The sequence below is a fragment of the Trachypithecus francoisi genome, unplaced genomic scaffold (assembly GCF_009764315.1).
Source record: "Trachypithecus francoisi isolate TF-2019V2 unplaced genomic scaffold, Tfra_2.0 Lachesis_group1, whole genome shotgun sequence".
Taxonomy (NCBI): Eukaryota; Metazoa; Chordata; class Mammalia; order Primates; family Cercopithecidae; genus Trachypithecus; species Trachypithecus francoisi.
This window is the reverse complement of record NW_022681454.1, coordinates 86924692-86946626: the sequence shown is the minus strand read 5'-3', so window position 1 is coordinate 86946626 and position 21935 is coordinate 86924692. Positions and strand designations below refer to the sequence as shown.

The 21935-nt window shown below is 41.4% G+C and overlaps 1 protein-coding gene across 2 annotated transcripts in view; it reads right to left on the bottom strand.

The window, feature by feature from the left end:
* The window catches only part of HERC5 (HECT and RLD domain containing E3 ubiquitin protein ligase 5), a 60515-nt gene extending 45509 nt beyond the window's left edge, over positions 1-15006 (bottom strand). The window contains exons 1-9 of one of the 2 annotated variants that reach the window (XR_004438040.1): positions 14579-15006; positions 12678-12798; positions 9706-9782; positions 7491-7712; positions 6228-6319; positions 5869-5999; positions 2811-2956; positions 1393-1469; positions 554-657 (exon numbers count right to left, since the gene is read on the bottom strand). Coding sequence is in view for 1 of the 2 variants with exons in the window: in XM_033214793.1 (XP_033070684.1) it covers positions 554-657; positions 1393-1469; positions 2811-2956; positions 5869-5999; positions 6228-6319; positions 7491-7712; positions 9706-9782; positions 12678-12798; positions 14579-14843 (1235 nt within the window). In the remaining variant the exon portion in view is untranslated. The remainder of the gene's footprint in view (positions 1-553; positions 658-1392; positions 1470-2810; positions 2957-5868; positions 6000-6227; positions 6320-7490; positions 7713-9705; positions 9783-12677; positions 12799-14578) is intronic. The other variant, XM_033214793.1, reaches the window with a different exon arrangement.
* Between the last annotated feature and the right edge of the window lie 6929 nt (positions 15007-21935).

The window sequence follows — 21935 nt, the reverse complement described above, 5'->3', positions numbered from 1 at the left end:
TCAACTTGGCTAGGCCATGGTACCAAGATATTTGATCAAATATTATTCTGGATGTTTCTATGAAAATATTTTTTTAGACAAGATTAACATTTAAAACAGTAAACTGAGTAAAGCACTTGAACGAGTGAATAAAAAGAAAGCACCTTCCATAATGTTAGTGAGCCTCTTCCAGTTGAAGGCCTTAAGAGAAAAGGCTGAGGTCACCCAAAGTAGAGGAAATTCTGCTTTTAGATTGGCTTTAGACTTGAGTTGCAACATCAACTTTTCCCCAAGTCTCCAGCCTGCTGGCCTGTCCTACAGATTTTGAACTTGCCAGCCCCTACGATCTCATGAGACAATTCCTTAAAATAATCTCTCTCTCTCTCCCCTCCACAGATGGATAGATGGACAGATAGACATGATAGAAACAGAGAGAGAGACAGAAATACACATATATCCTATTAGTTTGTTTCTCTGGAAAACCCTGACTACAAAATCTCATACTGCTGTGCAGAACCAGTTTGGGAAATGATACTTGAGAGTGTTATATAAGCAGACAGACTGTGGGATGTACCTTTTTGTGCTATGCCACCGTTTCGTCTCCACATCAGCAATCCATCTCTTTACAGTCCCTTCATTCAGTATAGGAATTGTCCTCTTCAGATTAACATAGGAATTCTGTAAACAAACAGAAAAGTAAAATACAATAATTTAGATACATGAGAGATAGGTACCCAACTTTTAGGTACACTCTAGAGGGTAAAACTGACTTTTAAATATGGGTAATACAGCCCTGGGACAATCACAAAGTGATACTCAACCAATAAGTAATCAATCATTTGTCTGGTTGCCACTTTCTTGTCCAAGGGGGCTTAGACTGAGAGTAAATTTCTCTGAGGGCCTCAACACTCAGCACTTTATACAAATACAATCAAATTAAAGTGAACATCAGACAGCCTTGACGGGAAGGGAAGATCCTGAAAGAGCTGTGTGCAGAAGTGTGAGGAACTCGATTTCACTTGGTGAAGTAGGGCAGGGAAGTTAGGGACTTTTTATTTGCAAGCCCATGAACCTTGGGGTCTTTCTTAGTACTGGCCTTTAAAGTCATTTTTAGAATCTGCCACTCTGTTGTTTGCAAGGATACTGACCAAACATCACTGGCAAGTAGCCCCCAAAAGGTAAGTAGAGTCTATGGAAATCACACTGATCAGACATTCACCAGAGAAAATTTTGCTGATTTTTGTGGGAAAATACTGATGTAGTTTAGACAATAAAGAATCAGTAATGTCCAGCTATCCCCCAAAAAGTCAGCCTAGTAAACTGATGATTTTGGAATTCATCAAACTTAGATACTAGAACCCTTAGTCTTCCTTAAAATACCAGGTTATAGAACACCTGGAGATCTATTTTTACCTCTTTCTTTATCCAGAGCAATATGCTTTGATTCCCTCCAGCAATCATTATTAACTCCTTTTCTGAGGTATGGCTTTCTGAAAGGATGCACAATAAGTAAGAGTGTTAGAAAGTCATTTAGCACAAACAGGCGTGTTCAATTTAAATAACTTCAAATTCTTCTTAAACATAGTCATCTTAATAGACAAAATTAATACATCCTCCACCAGTTAAGAAGCTGAAATACATATACTTTGGAGTAAAGTCTAGTTGGCAAACATACGTAATTCACAAGGTGGACATGTGACATCAGTTTAATATACATAATATAAATATTTATATATAAAATGCAAATATTTGATTAGCTAAATGCTATCAGTTTAATTCAAACTCCCATTACTTTTTTTTTTTTGAGATGGAGTCTTGCTGTCGTCCAGGCTGGAGTGCAGTGGCGCGATCTCCGCTCAATGCAAGCTCCGCCGCCTCGCGGGTTCACGCCATTCTCCTGCCTTAGCCTCCCTAGAAGCTGGGACTACAGGCGCCCACCACCACGCCTGGCTAATTTTTTTTTATTTTTAGTAGAGATGGGGTTTCACCGTGTTTGCCAGGATGGTCTCGATCTCCTGACCTTGTGATCCACCCGCCTCGGCCTCAAGATTTAACCGATGACGCTGACTATAAAGAATATAAGTACTTTAAGCCCATGTAACTGGTTATAAGGAATCAAAGATAATACATGCTGCTTAAGGAAATTACTGTTCATTTTCCCACAAGAAATGAGTAAATTTTGTCACTTGAGATCACCACTAAGCTTTCAGAAACAAGTAACAGAAATGCTCCAAGGTGCTTCTATAGTGGAGTGTTTCAGAGCTCAGACTGAGGTCATAAAGGGCACAGGTTCGACTCCAGACAAACCACTTACTGGCCATGAGTAAGTGGCTAACTCTTTTCTCTCCAAGTCTCTTTATCCTCCAATAAAACAGAAGTGACAGAATACACCTCCCAGAACCGTTACAAGGATTGGTGAGATAACACAAGTAAGTGCTGAGCACAGTTCAGTGCCAAGTATATGTTGATTGCTCATTATTCTGAGGGTTTTATATGACTGTGGATCAACTTAACCAGGGCAACCAGCCACCACAGAATTAGTTAAGTCTCTTGCAAACTGGAATGAGAGCTGCATATGCCTCTGAATCCACTGTCTATTTTATCATTTAAATTCACATTAATCCTAATCTGAAGGAGTAATACAGAATAATTATTTTGCCTCAATAAATCAGACTGACTCTTGAATTGTTTACCAGTAAAAAAATGAAACCAATATTTAAAGAAACTCCCTTCATAGTCATATACTGTTTTCTTTGCTGCATTACCCAGTTAGAAAAATCATTTTCTCTAAAAAGATACTATGCCAAACCCTATGTTCCTATAGCATTTACCAAGTTTGAGTTCTTCACTTGATGATACTTTCACAGGAAGCGGTATCAGCTGGTCAAGTGTTCCACCGTTTCCCAGTTGTCCATCTTTTCCAGAACCAAAGGAAAAGACCTTTCCCAAATCAGAAACATAGGCAAGCGTGTGCCACCTATTAAATAAAAGCACATATGGTCAATCCTTAATTATCCACAATGATTAGAGTGTTTAACAATACAGTAAATTGCCAAAACTATGTTACCCAGTGAGAGTGAAACTAAACACCTCTTAAAGGATGAAAACCATCTGGAAACCAAGAAATCAACATGTACCTGAAAAGACTGTGGAACCCAAAGGCCACTCAAGACCATGATGTCGTACTTTGGCGAATGGTGTTCCTTTGTTGGAACAAGCACCTCCCCTTGCCCTCTGCTCATTTTTCACCCTCAGTTTGAGTCACCACCTCTTGGAAACTATCTGAGTCTCTTCTCTTCCCATCCTGGAAGACTCAGTTGAGTTCCCATTTAATTTCTCAAAGACCTTTACCACACTGATTTCCTACTGATTTGCTTGTTTGTATCTCCACTATACTGTTGTGTAGCAAGGAATCTGCCTTGCCCAGAGAGGTCTGGCTGGTGCCCAGTTCCTGGGAGGTAACCTCTAAACCCACAGAATCTCCCAAGCCCTTAGACCTACAGGAGGGCAGAGCTGGAGATTAAGTTCAACTACCTGGGCAATGATTTAACCAATCATGCCTCAGCAATAAAATCCCAATAGAAACCCTCAATCTAGGCTGGGTGTGGTGGCTCTTGCCTGTAATCCTAGCACTTTGGGAGGCCAAGGCAGTAGGATACTTTGCGCCCAGAAGTTTTAGACCAGCCTGGCCAATATAAGGAGACCCTATCTCTACAACAAATTTAAAAATTAGGTGGACACGGTGGCACGCACCTGTGGTCCCAGCTACTCAGGAGGCTGAGGCAGGAGGACTGCTTGAGCCTGGGAGGTCAAGACTGCCGTAAGCCATGATAGCACCACTGCAGTCCAGCCTGGGTGACAGAGTGAGACCTTGTCTCAAAAAAAAAAAAAAAGCCAAACCAAAAACAACTCTCGACTTGGGTGAACTTCTGTGACTGAATGGCAAATTATGTACATCCCGTACTGTCTCCAAAAAAAAAAAAAAAAACCAGAAAAAACAAACACAACTCTCAACTTGGGTGGGTGAATTTCTCTGATTGGTTGGCAAATTCTGTATATCCTGTCACATTATCAGGCCAGAAGAGATAACACCATCCACCTCCTCCAAGGGGAGATGACAGCCACAAGCTCAGCATTTGGAGCCCTCCTAGACCCTGCCCTTACGTTTCTTCCTTTGACTGGTACTAATTTGTATCCTCTTCTTGTAATAAATGTGACTATGAGTATAATAGCTTTCAGTAAGTTTGTGAGTCTTTCCAGTGAATTGTCCTGTTAGTAGGGGTATTGCCCTGATGTGCATTAAGACAGATCTCCAACTTGCCTCCTTCTCTTGTAACACATGCTACTCAAAAGGATTGTATGTAATGAAGAATCCAAAGAGGTGATAAGACTGCTTTAAGAGATACCGAATGAGGTATCAATATTGAAGAGACGTTTGTTTGGTGAACAGACTCATATTCCGATAATTTGGTCTACCTTAATATTACCCATTTATGTAATTCTACTCCAAGATTATAAGAAAATCAGACTGAAAGTATGCATGTTCGTTTTTTACAAGAATGGTTTCAGTAAACTAACAAATGAACCCAACATTCAAATACAGTCTGAATTTTACTCTATGTTTAGTGAGGGAAAAACTCCCCAAAAGAGTAGTGTATACGGGGGAAAATATTTTTTAACCCCATCAACTCCCAATATCCCCCTGGCAAGACATGCACTGATATATCTGATGACCAAAAAATTAAACAGTGGCGTGGTGGCTCACCCCTGTAATCCCAACACCCTGGGAGGTCAAGGCAGGCAGATCACCTGAGGTCAGGAGTTCAAGACCAGCCTGGCCAACACGGCGAAACCCCGTCTCTACTAAAAACACAAAAATTAGCCAGTTGTGGCCGGGCACGGTGGCTCATGCCTGTAATCCCAGCACTTTGGGAGGCTGAGGCAGGTGGATCACAAGGTCAGGGGATAGAGACCACCTTGGCTAACACGTTGAAACCCCATCTCTCCTAAAAATACAAAAAATTAGCCAGACGTGGTGGCAGGCACCTGTAGTGCCAGCTACTCGGGAGGCTGAGGCAGGAGAATGGCGTGAACCAGGCGGAGTTTGCAGTGAGCCAAGATTGTGCCACTGCACTCTAGCCTGTGCGATAGAGACTCCGTCTCAAAAAAAAAAAAAAAAAAAAAAATTAGCCGGTTGTGGCAGTGCACGTCTGTAATCCTAGCTATTCCAGAGGCTGAGGTGGGAGAATCACCTGACCCTGGGAGGTGGAGGTTGCAGTGAGCTGAGATCACTGCACTCCAGCCTGGGCGACAGAGCAATATTCCGCCTCAAAAAAAAAAAAAACCTTTAAATAAACCAAGGAGTCTGAGCAAAACATTTTACCTTAATCTTCTAAAAAAGAGCTGTGAAAATTAAACTTCTTAGGAATATTTCACTCAAACCATCACTGACTATGTCTCATACTTTACTGTGATTAGCGCAGGCTACAATGAAAGAACTCTGGTCATTAAAAAGTATGTTGGCCGCAAGGCATTGTGAGAGAGGGTGATTACATTAATGAATAATCCTTTGTGATTCGTGCTTTACTTTTCCCAAATAAACAATTAATGACTTATTTTTCTTAAAGACAAAAGTGCACCTGAATAGTTACAAAGGTATTTTCATTAAGGAGACAGCAGAAAGTGAACTGTACCTGCTCGTTAAAAACAACAACAAAGAAAACAACCATGTATAGTAAAAGGGTTATTACGTTTATCTAAATAAGTTAAGCATTTTCACTGATTTGAAAATGTTTGATACTTAAATCTCAAAGAAACTGATAGAAATTTTATTAAATTACTATCTAGTTTACTGCATTCATCAATTTTCATTGATACTTTACAACTTACCTTCCACATGCTATCTGAGTCACTTTATTCCCAACAAGCTCAGCCACCAAACAGGGTCTTAGCTCATTCTGTGTTGAATTATGACCAAGTTGCCCATGTTTTCCAGCACCAAAAGTAAACAGCAGCCCATCCTAAGGAAAGGGAATGGAATATCAGATGCTAGAGAAATAAAATAAAAAAGTAGTATTCACTAATGCAAAGTGAATAACTAATAAAAAGCACTGTCAAAGTAAAGCTCCTAAATATCAGAAGGACAGTCCTACATGTAGGAAGTGATGACCTTTCTTCCCTGGGAAACACCAGCTTCCCATACAAAATGTTCTAAAAATACAGCCAAAAAGAGACAAGGGTACACCCACCTGTGTGAGCAGGGCACTGTGAGAGCCACCACAAGCGAGAAATTCAACTTTCTGATTGTCTAGTGCTTCAATAAGGGAAGGAGAATCTTTACCTATGTAAGGAAAAAAATAGCTGAAGTGACCAAAAGGAAATGCTGAGTTTCACACTGCAGTTACTTGGACTGCTGCTTCTCAACCCAGCGACAACAGTTCTCATGATATTCTGACAAGGCTCTATGTTGCCATGTTTAAGATCAAGTTCCATGCCTCAGGGTGAAGGTGGGACCAGTGGCCAAAAGGGTCACACTTAGGGGCACCCACCTGTGAAAGGGTCAAACCACGTCCCAAAGCCTGTTCTCAATTCTGACTTCATTCACTTTAATTGCAGCACATTAGATATTTCCAATACCATCTAGAATTACTTTTAATGATCATAGCAATTCCTTTTTCTTTCAAATTATCTACTAGTGTCATCACCTCACACTACCTCTTTTCTTCATGATTATTTTCATGTCAAAGCACTCAGAGATTCAGCCGAAGTAGTTTAATGGCCGCTTGTTCTCTTCTCTCCTTTGAATATTTTTCTAACACTGACTTATTGGCTATTCTGTGTAATGAGCATTGCACTGTGTCAGAGAGAAATGAGTAACCAGTGATCCAGGGAAATGCATACAGTACCACAGCTGGGTAAAGGAGCAGAATTTCTTACACCTGAAAACTCTAATGAGTTGTTTGGGATCATGAGAAAGTTTACCATTAGCTTTGTTCAATAGTGGAAATTACATGTTTCTTCATGTGTGTTTTTGTGTGTTTACAGACATAATTGATACCTTATAGAATAAGATCAGGATATGTGATTTCTTAAATATAATTTTAGTATTCTTTTGTAATAATACACTAACAGACTTTAAGTGCAAAGGCTTTAAAGGTCATCTCATCCAAACTTGTTACTTTACAGAAAATGAGGTTTACAGAAAAGTTTAGTGACTGGGCAAGGCTTGTAGTTAGTAAACTGCAAAGTGGGATTCAGAATCCAGGTTCTCATCCCTAATTCAATGCCCTTTCCCATCTCACACACAGCCCTGAAACATGTCTCAATTACAGTAACAACTTCCACACTACCCATGCCTCTTGGACTGATTCTGCCCTGAAGACAGCGAGGTAATCAGGAAGAGCACTGCAAATCAAAGTGAAGATTTGAACCATTATTTGACAGGGAGGTCCATTAAACTCATCTAACAAGTATAAGTGTTGGTGACAGGAATCTGAGAATGTGTTCCATACTCTCAGTGTGGCCCAGGCCTAGTTGTCCAAATTCATTTTTTCCCCACGAATAAATGTTGCCAGACATGGTTAAGGCCATGCTGTGGGCTTCTCCAGCAGAAATCTGAGCCAAGGGTACTCCTGCGAGGTGCTCCACAATCTGTGGTGCGGTGGTTGAGGGAAATTTCCTTCCAACTCCAAGCTGCCCATGCAGGTTCTGTCCCCAGGCAAAAAGCTCACCACCTTGACATAAACAAAGCAAATGCTGTTTTATTCCATTTAAAATGCAGCAGACATTACCCTAAAGCATGATGCAAGCTCTACATAGTATAATATCACAATATTGTACCTTTGCACTAATGGTACTCTCAGTTACCCTATGTCTGACACAGAAAAATATAGAATCTTCTCTTTAGCAGTGACAGTTACACTTCCTTATCCCTTACCTCAAAGGTGAAGCTATTTGAACATATTAAATAATATCTTCAACATAATAAATTTGATCGTAAATCAAATTCAAGAAATATTTACTTTAAAACACTCAGAGGATGGGCCCATGAAAAACAGAAGCAATCTACCTCTGCGAAAAACCCCAGAGCTACTATTTTCTCTATCTCCCTTCCTTTCATGTGCCTAAAGATCCCAAATAAATAACTGTAAAATTCATCTGAAATTACAAGATCCCAAATCAACAACTAAAATTAATTTCAAATTACAGTTGCTCAAATGAGTCAGTTTCTTCTTCCATTAACTGAATATATGGAGCACATTTTTTAGGGAGTGTTCTTAGATGTTATCTGATAGAGCTGACAATATCTAATCGAGTCTTAAAAAATACACCAGAGAATTAAGGTTTACTGGCATCTCTTTGCAAGATACTGTGCAGGATCTGGTGGTAAGCAGAGCCTCTCCTTCACACACAATTTTCATGCACCTGTCAACCACCAAGAATATAATGATGAGCATGACCAGCTTATTTTCTTGTTTCCCCAACTTTTATTATTTCTGTACTGTGATTTACTAGTAATAAACTCTGAATATCCCGTGTACATACATGCCTCTAGACCCTGGGCTTCTTAAAGGCAGGGTGTGTGCGTTTCATCTTCATAATCAAAACACAGTAGATAATATGAAATATTTGTTAATGAATTAATGAAGTCAAATGATCAGTTTTTTCCGATACAAGTTCATACTATCAAATCTCAACAGGCTTTGAAATGAAGGTCAATACTCACTAATTATTAACTTCCCTTGAATCCCAGATTCTATTCAGTTTATGAACATGTTTACATCAGTCCTATATATTAACAAAAATTCCCTTGACTCCGAATTCCCTTCTATTACCCTACTGCTATCTTAATTATTCCATTCACAGTACATTTCTTTTTTTTGAGACAGAGTCTCGCTCAGTTACCCAGGCTATAGTGCAGCGGCACAATCATGGCTCACTGCAGCCTCAAACTCCTGGGCTCAAGGGATCCTCTTGCCTCACCCTCCCAAGCAGCTGGGACTACAGGTGCAAGCCACCATGCCCAGCTAATTTTTAAGTTTTTTTGTAAAGATGGGGTCTCCCTATGTTGTCCAGGCTGGTCTCAAACTCCTGGCTACAAGTGATCCTCCTACCTCAGCCTCCCAAAGTGCTGGGATTACAGGCATTAGCCACCAAGCCTGGCCTCACAGTCAAGTTTCTTTAGGAAATAATTTACATTCACTGCTTCCATTTCCCATCATGACAGTGTCTGATAGAAAATGGGAAATACTACAGGGTCAGGGAGAATCCTTGAATTCAAAAGGCAATGTTATGTTAAAACATAACAATGATATGTTAAAACATATCAGAGGCCTGCAACCTGGCCACAAAAGGGGATTCTGAGCCGGAAGAGTGGAAGTTGGAAGACTGTTAGGAAAAGGGAAGCAGTTTCTGGAAAAGGGTGGCCCCAGGCCTGGACCAGCTGTAGAGAAAACAGTTTTGATTATTCAGAAAATTTTCACTGTTTTGTACTTGAAAAATAAAAACATCGTATCAAATTTAGGAATAGTAATTATAGAAACCTGAACATTTTACAGATCCAAGAATTCTCTCATTATGTATTTGCTTTAAGAATAGTATTCGGAACTATATCAAATTTAAAACTGTATTTCTGTCCTGTTACAAGTGAAATATAGACATTCTACTGGCTCCACATATACACACATGTATTACTTCTACAAAACTATTAATATTACAGAAAAATACCTTTTGAGAGTGCAAGAGAATGATAATCTCCACACGTGATCTGAATTATTTTTTTTCCTTGTAAAATGCTTTCAAACCTGATGAAGGAAAATACATTTTGTGTTAATTGCCATAATGAAAGTTACAACATGGATTTCAAAACCATTAATAGTATTTAATTAGAAACAAAGCTCAAGAAAAAACTTTCAATTTATTGCATCACATTCAGTACATCTAAAATTATTTTTTAAATACTGTATGTTTTAATTAGTGGTTTAAGAAAAAACATGCATTACATAATTATAATAAAATATTATGCAAACAATAATTTTATGATGCAGGAATAAATGCAAGATGAAAATGAGTTCTAACCAAAGACAAGAACCACATAATTATCTCAATAGATGCAGAAAAGGCTTTTGACAAAATTCAACAGCCCTTTATGCTAAAAACGCTCAATAAATTTGGTATTGATGGAACGTACCTCAAAATAATAAGAGCTATTTATGACAAACCCACAGCTAATATCATACTGAATGGGCAAAAACTGGAAAAATTCCCTTTGAAAACTGGCACAAGACAGGGATGCCCTCTCTCACCACTCCTATTCAACATAGTGTTGGAAGTTCTGGCTAGGGCAATCAGGCAAGAGAAAGAAATCAAGGGTATCCAGTTAGGAAAAGAAGAAGTCCAATTGTCCCTGTTTGCAGATGACATGATTGTATATTTAGAAAACCCCATTGTCTCAGCCCAAAATCTCCTGAAGCTGATAAGCAACTTCAGCAAAGTCTCAGGATACAAAATTAATGTGCAAAAATCACAAGCATTCTTATACACCAGTAACAGACAAGCAGAGAGCCAAATCAGGAATGAACTTCCATTCACAATTGCTTCAAAGAGAATAAAATACCTAGGAATCCAGCTTACAAGGGATGTAAAGGACCTCTTCAAGGAGAACTACAAACCACTGCTCAGTGAAATCAAAGAGGACACAAACAAATGGAAGAACATACCATGCTCATGGATAGGAAGAATCAATATCGTGAAAATGGCCATACTGCCCAAGGTTATTTATAGATTCAATGCCATCCCCATCAAGCTACCAATGACTTTCTTCACAGAATTGGAAAAAACGGCTTTAAAGTTCATATGGAACCAAAAAAGAGCCCGCATTGCCAAGACAATCCTAAGTCAAAAGGACAAAGCTGGAGGCGTCACACTACCTGACTTCAAACTATACTACAAGGCTACAGTAACCAAAACAGCATGGTACTGGTACCACAACAGAGATATAGACCAATGGAACAGAACAGAGTCCTCAGAAATAATACCACACATCTACAGCCATCTGATCTTTGACAAACCTGAGAGAAACAAGAAATGGGGAAAGGATTCCCTATTTAATAAATGGTGCTGGGAAAATTGGCTAGCCATAAGTAGAAAGCTGAAACTGGATCCTTTCCTTACCCCTTATACGAAAATTAATTCAAGATGGATTAGAGACTTAAATGTTAGACCTAATACCATAAAAACCCTAGAAGAAAATCTAGGTAGTACCATTCAGGACATAGGCATGGGCAAGGACTTCATGTCTAAAACACCAAAAGCAACGGCAGCAAAAGCCAAAATTGACACATGGGATCTAATTAAACTAAAGAGCTTTTGCACAGCTAAAGAAACTACCATCAGAGTGAACAGGCAACCTACAGAATGGAAAAAATTTTTGCAACCTACTCATCTGACAAAGGGCTAATATCCAGAATCTACAAAGAACTCAAACAAATATACAAGAAAAAAACAAACAACCCCATCAAAAAGTGGGGAAAGGATATGAACAGACATTTCTCAAAAGAAGACATTCATACAGCCAACAGACACATGAAAAAATGCTCATCATCACTCGCCATCAGAGAAATGCAAATCAAAACCACAATGAGATACCATCTCACACCAGTTAGAATGGCAATCATGAAGAAGTCAGGAAACAACAGGTGTTGGAGAGGATGTGGAGAAATAGGAACACTTTTACACTGTTGGTGGGATTGTAAACTAGTTCAACCATTATGGAAAACAGTATGGCGATTCCTCAAGGATCTAGAACTAGATGTACCATATGACTCAGCCATCCCACTACTGGGTATATACCCAAAGGATTATAATTACTCTACTACAAAGACACATGCACACGTATGTTTATTGCGGCACTATTCACAATAGCAAAGACTTGGAATCAACCCAAGTGTCCATCTGTGACAGACTGGATTAAGAAAATGTGGCACATATACACCATGGAATACTATGCAGCCATAAAAAAGGATGAGTTTGCGTCCTTTGTAGGGACATGGATGCAGCTGGAAACCATCATTCTTAGCAAACTATCACAAGAAGAGAAAACCAAACACCGCATGTTCTCACTCATAGGTGGGAACTGAACAATGAGATCACTTGGACTCGGGAAGGGGAACATCACACACTGGGGCCTATCATGGGGAGTGGGGAGGAGGGAGGGATTGCATTGGGGAGTTATATATGATATAAACGTCATGCACATGTACCCTAGAACTTAAAGTATAATAAAAAAAAAAAAGAATTGAAAAAAAAGAAAAAAAAAGAAAATGAGTTCTAATTCATATAATCTACTAGGGAAAAGTCTCAAATCATTTCATGGTAATGTGTATTTTTTCTAGGTTAAAAACTTTTATTTCCAGAAATTGAACTTATAGGACTATTGTGAGGATCAAATGAGTTAATGAGTGTAAAAGTCCAATTTAGGGCTAGGCAGACTATTTAATCATTTTCTTTAAATGCCAAAACAACACATGATACCTGCCCTGGGGAACATAAGGACTTTACTGGTCAGTTCAGAAGTTATCATTTACTTAAGATGCTACTATATAAAGCAGGGGACAACAATCAGATATGGTAACATTTTCCTACAAAAATTATTGTCTTTTGATTAAAATTAATTTTAATAAAAGAAAAAAGTTCCCTACCTTAGATGTTTCATGTTGTAGTCATACTCAAATGGTTTTCCATCTGATGAGAGAATCAGCATGTGGTCTGCTCCTTGGTCCACGGAATGTATCTTCATGTTTTTTCCTAATTTAATGCATTCTACAAAGCAAATCCAACCAGGAACTATCATCACGTTGATTATTACCTACTGTATTACTAATTTCATTATAATACACTTAAAACATCTGGGAAACATTTCAACTACACAAGGTTGACTTACCATGAACTTCTCTTAAGAAAATTCTGGTAGGCAAAGCAAATTAGGAATGACAATTGTCTTGACGTATATTTTTTTAATCAGAAAAAATACTGATTATACTTTGTTGTAAATGGAACATACCCTTAAAATATCCAATTAAATATCTGCTTTTAGGTTCTTGTTTATTAAGTGAAGACAAACGAAATTTGAAATGACAAAGACGAAAAAGAAAATATAACTTTAAGACAACATAACTCATTTCAAGAACAAATAGATTGTGTATTCTGAAACACATTCCTTTCTCCCAAAAAGCAAATAACAGTAATAAACACCTCCCAACAGTTCCCAATAGAAGCCAATGCCTATATTCTTAAAAGGAAAGTTTATGTTTGGGGTACTATTTTTAAAGAGGATGCTGTTGAAAACATTTTTCATCGGCATTAGTGCACATTTGGCCCTTTCTAAAGTTAAGAGATTTTAAACTGTCCGTTAGTTAAAATGTACTCTTATTTAATTTGTTCACAAAAATTAAACTAGGATAGTTTTGGAACCTTGTTTCATCTTCAGTGCTAATGAAATAGAATTTATACATGTGAAAATCTCAAAGCACAAACCATATTACAAATGCTAGGGGAACCAAAACAGTTTGGTAATAAGAAATGGCCCAGCGGACCTATGGTTTCTTTTAAAGAGTCTCAGCATCTCAAATCAGTTGAATAAAAGGAAGTATTAAGAAATGGTATTGGGACATCGGCTAAGCATTTGGAAAAGCAAGTAAATCTAGCTCCCCTCCTACCTCAGTACTTAAATTCCAAGCATGTGAAAACTTTTAACTTAAAAAAAAAACCTTAAAATTACTATAAAGATGAGTACATTTTTTAAAATATTGGGAGTGTGGATAGCTTTCCAACCTAACATAAAATCCATAAGCCTCCTTAACAGACAAAAAATCGATTGACTACCCCCCAAAAAATGCACAATAAAAAACAACATCCACAAAAGGCAAAGTGAGAAAAATATTACAACATGTACAACGGGCAAAAGGCTATTCTTATTCAATACTCAAATACCTCTTCCATACAAATAAGAAAAAGATTTAACAACTCAATTTTTTAAAAGCCAGGCAAAGACAAACAAGCAGTTTACCGAAAAAGGAATGCAAACGTCCAGTAGTTAAATGCAAAATAAACTCGCTGCAAGATACCAATTTATTCACTCCACAGATGGGCAAAATTTTAAAGAACGTGGGCAATTATTTCCCCCACTTCGATGAGAACGTGGAAGTGCAACTGAAGGCCAAGGTAAAATCCCATCACTGAGAATGGCTCCCAAAGTTGGAGCAGTGACTACTACCTCAAAACGAGTTAGTGGAAGATGTGGCGGGCGGGGAACGGGGGGACAAACTTGAACAGAAACCTATGAGAAAGCCAGACTGGCTATAAGAACGAAGATGCTGCCCCCATGCCCCGCACCGGCCACTTTGCTGAGTGGAGGATTCGCTGGTCGCCAGCATCCCGCTCACCCCGCACCCGACACGGACCAGGATAAAAAAGCTCAGGTGCGGCGTCGGCGAAACGACCTGAGCCAGGCGCGCGTCTGCGGCCTTCTGGGCTCTCTTCCCTCAGGCGCGGACCCCCGGCCGCCCGCCCCTCACAGCCCTCACACACCAGCCCCACTCACTCGGCGTCCGGGCGCCGTCGCTCCCCGCGAGCACCTGGTGAACCTGGACGCCCGCCCCGCCGCGCTCCAAGACCGCGAGGCGCCGCGGCGAGCAGCAGATTTGGCGCGTCACCTCGGCCCTCCGGAGCAGCGTGCGGTAGAAGCCTGAGGCGCTGGGGAACAGCCAGAGCTGCGCGTCCGGAGACTTCGCGGGCTGAGACGCGGCGGTCTGGCCCGCGGTCGAGCGCCCGTCGCGCCGCGACTTCCTCCGCGACCTCCGCTCCATCGTCGCTTTGCGAGGTCCCAGGCCCAGACGCGAGAGGAGAGAACGCGTTGTCCCAGGACTCAGCGCGCCCACTGCCCCGTGCGTCGCGAGGCAGAACTGGAACCAGCTGCGCGCAGCTGCGTGGCGTCGGGGAACCGCAGCCTCAGCTATAGAGCCCCTGCCCGGACGCCACGCCCCCCACGTGCAGCTTGGGGGCGGGGCCTGCAGCTCGTGTGGGAAACGAAACAATGTTTGTTGTTGTTTTTAGGGGGCGGAATCGAAAAGGAAAAGGAAACTAATGTGACTTGGCAGGCGGCCAAAGGCAACAGGTCGTTGGCTGGGGTAAAGGCCGGTGGGCTGGACTGAGAAAGTGTTCCCGGGCGTGCAGCGGCCACCTTAACTCCTGGACGGAATGGCTTTCGAGGAAACGCTGCAGTTCCGCTAGGAGGCACCCTGACACACGCATTTCCAGAGGGCGGGATAAGGGAAGCCAAAGTTTGTTAAGCGTTGTGCGCCGCCGCTGGGCGTGGTGATTCACGCCTGTAATCCAGCACTTTGGGAGGCCGAGGCGGGTGGATCACTAGAGCAGGAGATCAAGACCATTCTGGCTAACACGGTGAAACCCCGTCTCTACTAAAAATACAAAAAACAAAATTAGCCAGGCGTGGTGGTGGGCGCCTGTAGTCCCAGCTACTGGGGAGGCTGAGGTGGAAGAATGGCGTGAACCGGGAGGCGGAGCCGAGATTGCGCAAATGCACTCCATCCTGCGTGACAGAGCGAGACTCCCTATCAAAAAGAAAAAAAGAAGGGTTGTGCGCGGGGCTCAAACCGAGATAAAACTGGGCAGAGCTAGGCAGTCAGCCACCCCTCCCCCACCCCTTTCGCGCCTGCTCAGCTATGTACTCCTGGGTGCCTGGCAACAGTGATGTGCTTTAGGCCTTTTCTAGAATGCGTACAAACGGAACCATACCTAAGTGATGTCTGGCTTTTTTAAATTAGCACAATGCTTTGAGCTTCATCCTATTGTGTTTAATTAGTAATTCCTTTGGGTTATTGCTAAATGGTAGTCTATCGTGTGGACATGCCACAGTTTATTTATCCATTCACCAATTGATGGGTCTGTCGGTTGTAGGAAACAGGAAACGGGAGAAAACTTACCCTTTGCACTCTGAAGGGTCACCGAAAATCAACTGACAAGGCTAGGCCTGGGCTCCTGCCTGTAATCCCAGCCCTTTTTTAGGCCAAGGCAGGAGTATCTCTTCGTTGTGTAGTGTATTCAAATCTTTTGACCATTTATTTATTAGCTAGCTTGACTTATTATCTGAGAGTTCTTTATATATTATATTTGAGTTCTTTATGTGTTTCATACCGTGTTCTTTATTAGCTATAGGTTTTGAAATGTTTTCTACCTGTGGCTTGCCTCTTCGTTTTAAGTGTCTTTTGAAGCACTGAAGTTTTAAATTTTGATGTAATTGATACACTTTTTCTTTTACATAGTTCATACCTTTTTTGTCCTACTTAAGAAATTTTTGCTAAACTCGAGATTATAAGATTTCCTCATTTGTTACCTTCTAAAAGTTTTATAATTTTTGGTCTTCATTATACTTAAAATGAATTATTCTTTACAGTATTGATAGATGCAGGAGGCAGATAAGGGAGGGTCCCTGGAGAGTCTCTGACCTGCCCCACAAGCTCTTGTGCAGCTGAGGAAGCCTGCCCAGGGTCTTGTCTGAGCATGCCCACAAGGCACTTGGGGGCCCACCTGCACTGGGAGAGTGGGTTGCAGCCACAGGGAATTCAGCCTTATGCAGCAGGGAGGAGCGAGACGTCTTCAGCTTGTGTGCGTTGACCTATTATTCAGTCTGTGAGCTAGGAGCCTTTTGGCAGGACCCTCCTTGTTTTTTTGCTGAGAGCTTTCTTTTAATAAATGCCACTCTTCACCTCTCAATGTATTCATGTGCCTAATTGTTCCTGGTGGTGAAACAAGAACCTGGATTTTAGCTGAGCTAAGAAGCAAAAATTCCTGCATCAATATAGGGTAAGAATAAAGGTTCATTTTTTTTCTTATGGATTTCCAGTTGTTCCAGCTTGCCTGTCCCCATGGAATTGCCTTGGCATCCCTGTCAAAACTCAAATGGCCGGATATCGTAACCTCAGAGTCAGCCCAAACTGGCCATACTCTCTTGATAACAAAGTGGCCAGTTACCTTGTAGGTATGACAGAGCCAAAACCTCAAGTCGTGGGTACTGGGCATGTGCCATGGAAAAAACTTTGACCTCTAACAATGAAACGGGAAAGGTTCCCTTGTCCCCTTCGTAGGGCGTGCGAAGTGGGAGTGGCTCGCTTCTTCAGTGCCCCACTGCTCACACCTCTAGGGGAGCATACAGACAGGCAGGTTGTGGGGCTCCGACCCCACACCAGTGTCTAGGGGTGGATGTTTACTGCTCCTGAAGCACCAGTGGGCTGTGCTACTGTGTGCTTTTTTAGTTTTGCTGTCTATAGGCACTTGTGTTAATCAGCTCAATTAGACTCTCCACCTTGTCACAAGGACAGAGGGCTTTCTGTATCCTGGGTACTTGTCTTGGTGTACCAGAAGAATTGGATCACATGTGGGCTTGGAGAATGAGTGCAAGGTTTTATTGAGTGGAAGTATCTCTCAGCAGATGGGGGAGCCAGAAGGGAGTTGGTTTTCCCCTGGAGTTGAGGCGCTCAGCGGCCCGGGCTGTCCTCCGACTGCCCTGGCCAAACTCCGCATTGTTCTCCTGGTCGATGGCCTGCCAGTGCTAGTGCCTTCAGAATGGTTCTTGCTACACAGTACCTACTATAAGTAATTATTCAATGAATTAATGAATCCCTTAACATTCAGATTTTTGAAATAAATTATTCAGCAGTTTGCTAAAATAAAAACTCTAGAGATATTCCTGAATATAAAATATATATCTAGCAAGGTTAGGGATATAGGAAATATTGCTTTACATAATATTGTTTTATTAAAAATATTATTCTTGGCTCACACCTGTAATCCTGGCACTTGGGGGGCAAGGCAGGAGGATTGCTTGAGCCCAGGATTTCAAGACCAGCCTGGGCAATATAGTGAGACCTTGTGTCTTAAAAAACAATTATTCTTGATTCATCACTTTATTATTTATCCAAACATTTTTCAACTAGTTCTCTTTTTTAAATTGTAAATTGGCAATTTATAATTGTATACATTTATGGGGAACAAAGTAATCTTATAATTTATGAATAACAATGTGAAATAATTGAATCAAGCTAGTTCCCACATCCATCACTTCAAATACTTAACAATTTTTGTGGTGAAAACATTTCAAATTTAATCTCTTAGGTATCTTGAAAAGTACAATACTGTATTGTTAATTATATTTACCACACTGCGCAATGGAACTCAAAAGAAAAAGAAAGAACATATTCATCTTGTTACCAGGTTAAGTGTTCTGATGGTGAGGTGTCCAGGTTCTTGGCACATTGAACAAAGAATTGAACAACACACATGAACAAGCAGTGAAGGAGTGAATTTATGAGAGTGGAAGATAGTGAAGGATCAAAGGCAAAAGTACATTCCACAGGGTGGGAGTGGACTCAAGCAAGTGATTCAAGAGCTCTGGTAGCAAAGTCTTCTGGGGCTTTAGTACCCTCTGGAGGTTTCTTGTGGGTTATATTCTATGTAAATGAAGGATTGGCTTGTGACCAACTAGAGGCCGAGGTGAATTGGCCCATGGCCAATCCAAGACTGGTGTGGTTTGATGCCTTATGCAAATGAAGGTCCTGGAATGGACCAATCATTGGCCAGAGTGCAGGTTCGGCCTGTGGCCAATCAGAGCCTGATGTGGTTTGGCACCTTATGCAAATGAAGGTCCTGGAATGGACCAATCATAGGTCAGTGTGCAGACTCTTCAGCTCCATGGAGTCTGTCCAAGTTATCCTTAGATTCCCTCTCTCCAGACCCTGTTCTCCTGCCTCATTTTACCCCTGAGAGACATGATCCCTAGAAATCTTTATGGGAGGCAGAGGGAGTGATGGTCTTTTCTTCTGTAACTGCTTCCTGCTGATTTATACGCTGGTCCTACCTACTGGGGACCACAGAACTCTCTCCCTGCTTTGTCTTGTGGAGACAGGGTAAGCTTTTGATAGCCAGAGGTGGTGCCTTTACCTAGCACTGGCTGGAAACCTTGTCGCACATCATCTGAAGCTAAATGGTTTCTAGGCAAGAGAAAATGAACTTGGTTAAAAGGTTTAGCAAACATGGTGCAAAGACCAGGGCCAGTATAGCCATTAGCAATGGTCTGGCTAGGGGTTGGAGCCATGACCCCCAGCCCAGCAACCTTGATCAGGAGCCCCATGATTCCAACAGCTGTTGTCGTATCTTAGCGGCCCAGTCAGCTAGTTTTCAGGTGGCATCCCTTACTATTCCTGATGGGTTGACATAGAAACAGCATGCTATTGCTTATGTCTAGGAAAAGACATAAGCCTCCTTTCTCAGTAGTTACAAGGTCTAGTCCCCTTCTGTTTTGCAAAGTGAGAACTTTGCCAAAGTGTTTTGCCAGGGAGCCTATTTGATTTTGTACAATGACAATACTTTGAGCAATATCATCCAAGATTTCCATGAAATCATTGGACAAACGCTGGTGGTAGGATAGGGAGGTTGCCAGCCTGTTAACTCCTGTTCCTATTCCTGTTATTACTCCCAGCTCTACTAAAAGGGGTATGATGAGTTGGATGGCTTGCTTGTGTCTGGTGGTTGCAGTCAAAGGTATAGTGAAAGATTGGTTATTGGGAGCTATATTAATTTCAGGGGCTGAATGAACAAGTGTACAAGTTCCAGTCCAATTGGCAGGTAAACATAAGTAGGAGCTAGTCCTGTACAGGAAAAAGGCTCCCTGTTTTTCAAGACAGAAATTGTTTTCTGTGGTGAACATATGGGTTAATTTGTTATTTTTGCTTTCCCAAGTAGTTAAGGTCCCTGCTAAGGTGGCCCCTGTTAAAGACTGAAAGGGGCCTTGCAAAGTTGGGTTGCCCCAGTGGTTTTGTTTTCCTGGTGAAGGTAGCTGCTTTTGGTGTCCACCAATAACCACCCGGGGGTATTTTCATATTGGGGAACCAAAAGACAGCTAGAGGTTTCAGGACTAATGCAGTCTTCCCAAGGAAACGTGTGGATGCAGCTAGTGGGCTTCCCTTAGCAGTATTTAGACCGAATATCTTTTAAGGTGCCCTTAAGTAGGAATGGTTTCCATGAAAACCGTACAGGTTTTCTAAATCACATAGTTTGGGTAACTGTGTAATTTACATGATTGTGTGAGGGATTAATCTCCAGGGTGTAATTGCACTGATTACTTTTCAAGGTCCCCAGGACCTGACTGGACTTTTGGCTCCTTTTGACACAGAGTGTACCTGGAATTCTAGCTCTGTGTGTGTTGATATTGGGCCCCAGATGGATTTTTCTGAGGATGTAACCCTAGAGAGGTTGCTCTGATAAGACTGCAGGAGGTTTACTGCTCATCCTGTCATTGTAACCTTTGTCATGTCTGTAATTTGATTGTATAAGTCATCTAAGTTTATTAGTTTGAAGAGAGTTCCTCCTTTGTAGGCAACGTGGTAAGTCATTTTTTCAAGGGCCCAATGTCGTGCTGGGACTGGGATAGCAGTGTACCTGGAAGAGTATGGGGAAAAGCAAAGCCAACAATATTTTTGCTAAGGCTAGGCTGGCAGCCAGGCACAGTGGCTCATGCCTCTAATCCCAGCACTTTGGGAGGCCTAGGCAAGTGGATCACTTGAGGTCAGGAGTTCAAGACCAGCCTGGCCAACATGGTGAAACCCTGTCTCTACTTAAAAAAAATCCAAAAAACAAAAACAGAAAAACAAGACTGGGCTGGTGGTGTTTAACAGCCTTTGTATTAGATTCAAGGTTCTTAGTAAATACTGAGGGTCACCTAATGACTGGCCAGAGGGTAAATTGAGGCCCTGCTGTAGAATTAAGCCAATTCCCAATATGCATGATCCTAGTGTGTGTGGCCTGTAGCAAATCATTGTGGGTATGAATGTACCTTTTTGTTATTTTGCCTCCTTTAAGTCCTACAGGATAGGATTCTACTAGGGCAGAGGAGATGATCCCACCGCTTGGGAAAAGGCAGTTTAATAATGTAAGAATAACTAGTATTACCCCAACTACCACGACCACACAGAAAAGACACCAAGGAAAGTTAATAGGCATTTACTTATCTTTTGGCCATTCTTTTAAACAAGCACTTCAGGTCTTCCACAGGTTCACAGGTACAGTGGCTGGTAGGAGTTCCAGGTTCGGGGTCCGGAAACTTCTGGTATGGCAGGCTTGACACTGGAAAGATGTATCCAATTATCTAACCCTAGTTCTTTGACCACAGAAGGTGTGGCCAGCACCACTGAAAATGGTTCCTTCCATTTGGGTTGTAGCTGTTGAGCAGATGATCCCTCTTTCCATGTTTTTACCAGTACCTTACCTCCTGGCCTAATTTTGGGTTGCTGGTTAGTTCCCAGTACAGGGAACCACTGGGTTCCAAACTTTTGTAAATCCTACTGAAATTGTCCCAGGTTAATTAGGTATTTTACTAAACTGGTTGTTTCTGGATCAGTGATTAGATCATTAGTTAAAAATGGCCTTGCATATAATATTTCATATGGGCTCATATTAATTTTTGCTTGAGGGGAATTACGGATCCTTAAGAGGGCTGTGGGGAGCAAGTTGACCCAAGTCTCTGACATTTCCTGGCACAGTTTAATGACCATTTTAGAGTTTGATTAGCCTTTTCCACTTTCCTGGAGGATTGAGGCCTCCATGCTGAATGTAAATTTGATCCTGAGGGCCTTAGCAACCCCTTGAGTTATTTGGGAGACAAAAGATAAGCTGTTATTTTGAAGGCTCTGGGGTAGCCCAAACCAAGGGATTATTTCTCTTTCTTTATTTTATTTTATTTTATTTTTTGAGACAGAGCCTTACTCTGCTGCCCAGGCTGGAGTGCAATGTGCAGTCTTGGCTCACTGCAGCCTTCACCTCATGGTTTCAAGGGATTCCTGTGCCTCAGCCTCCTGAATATCTGGGATTACAGGCATGCACCATCA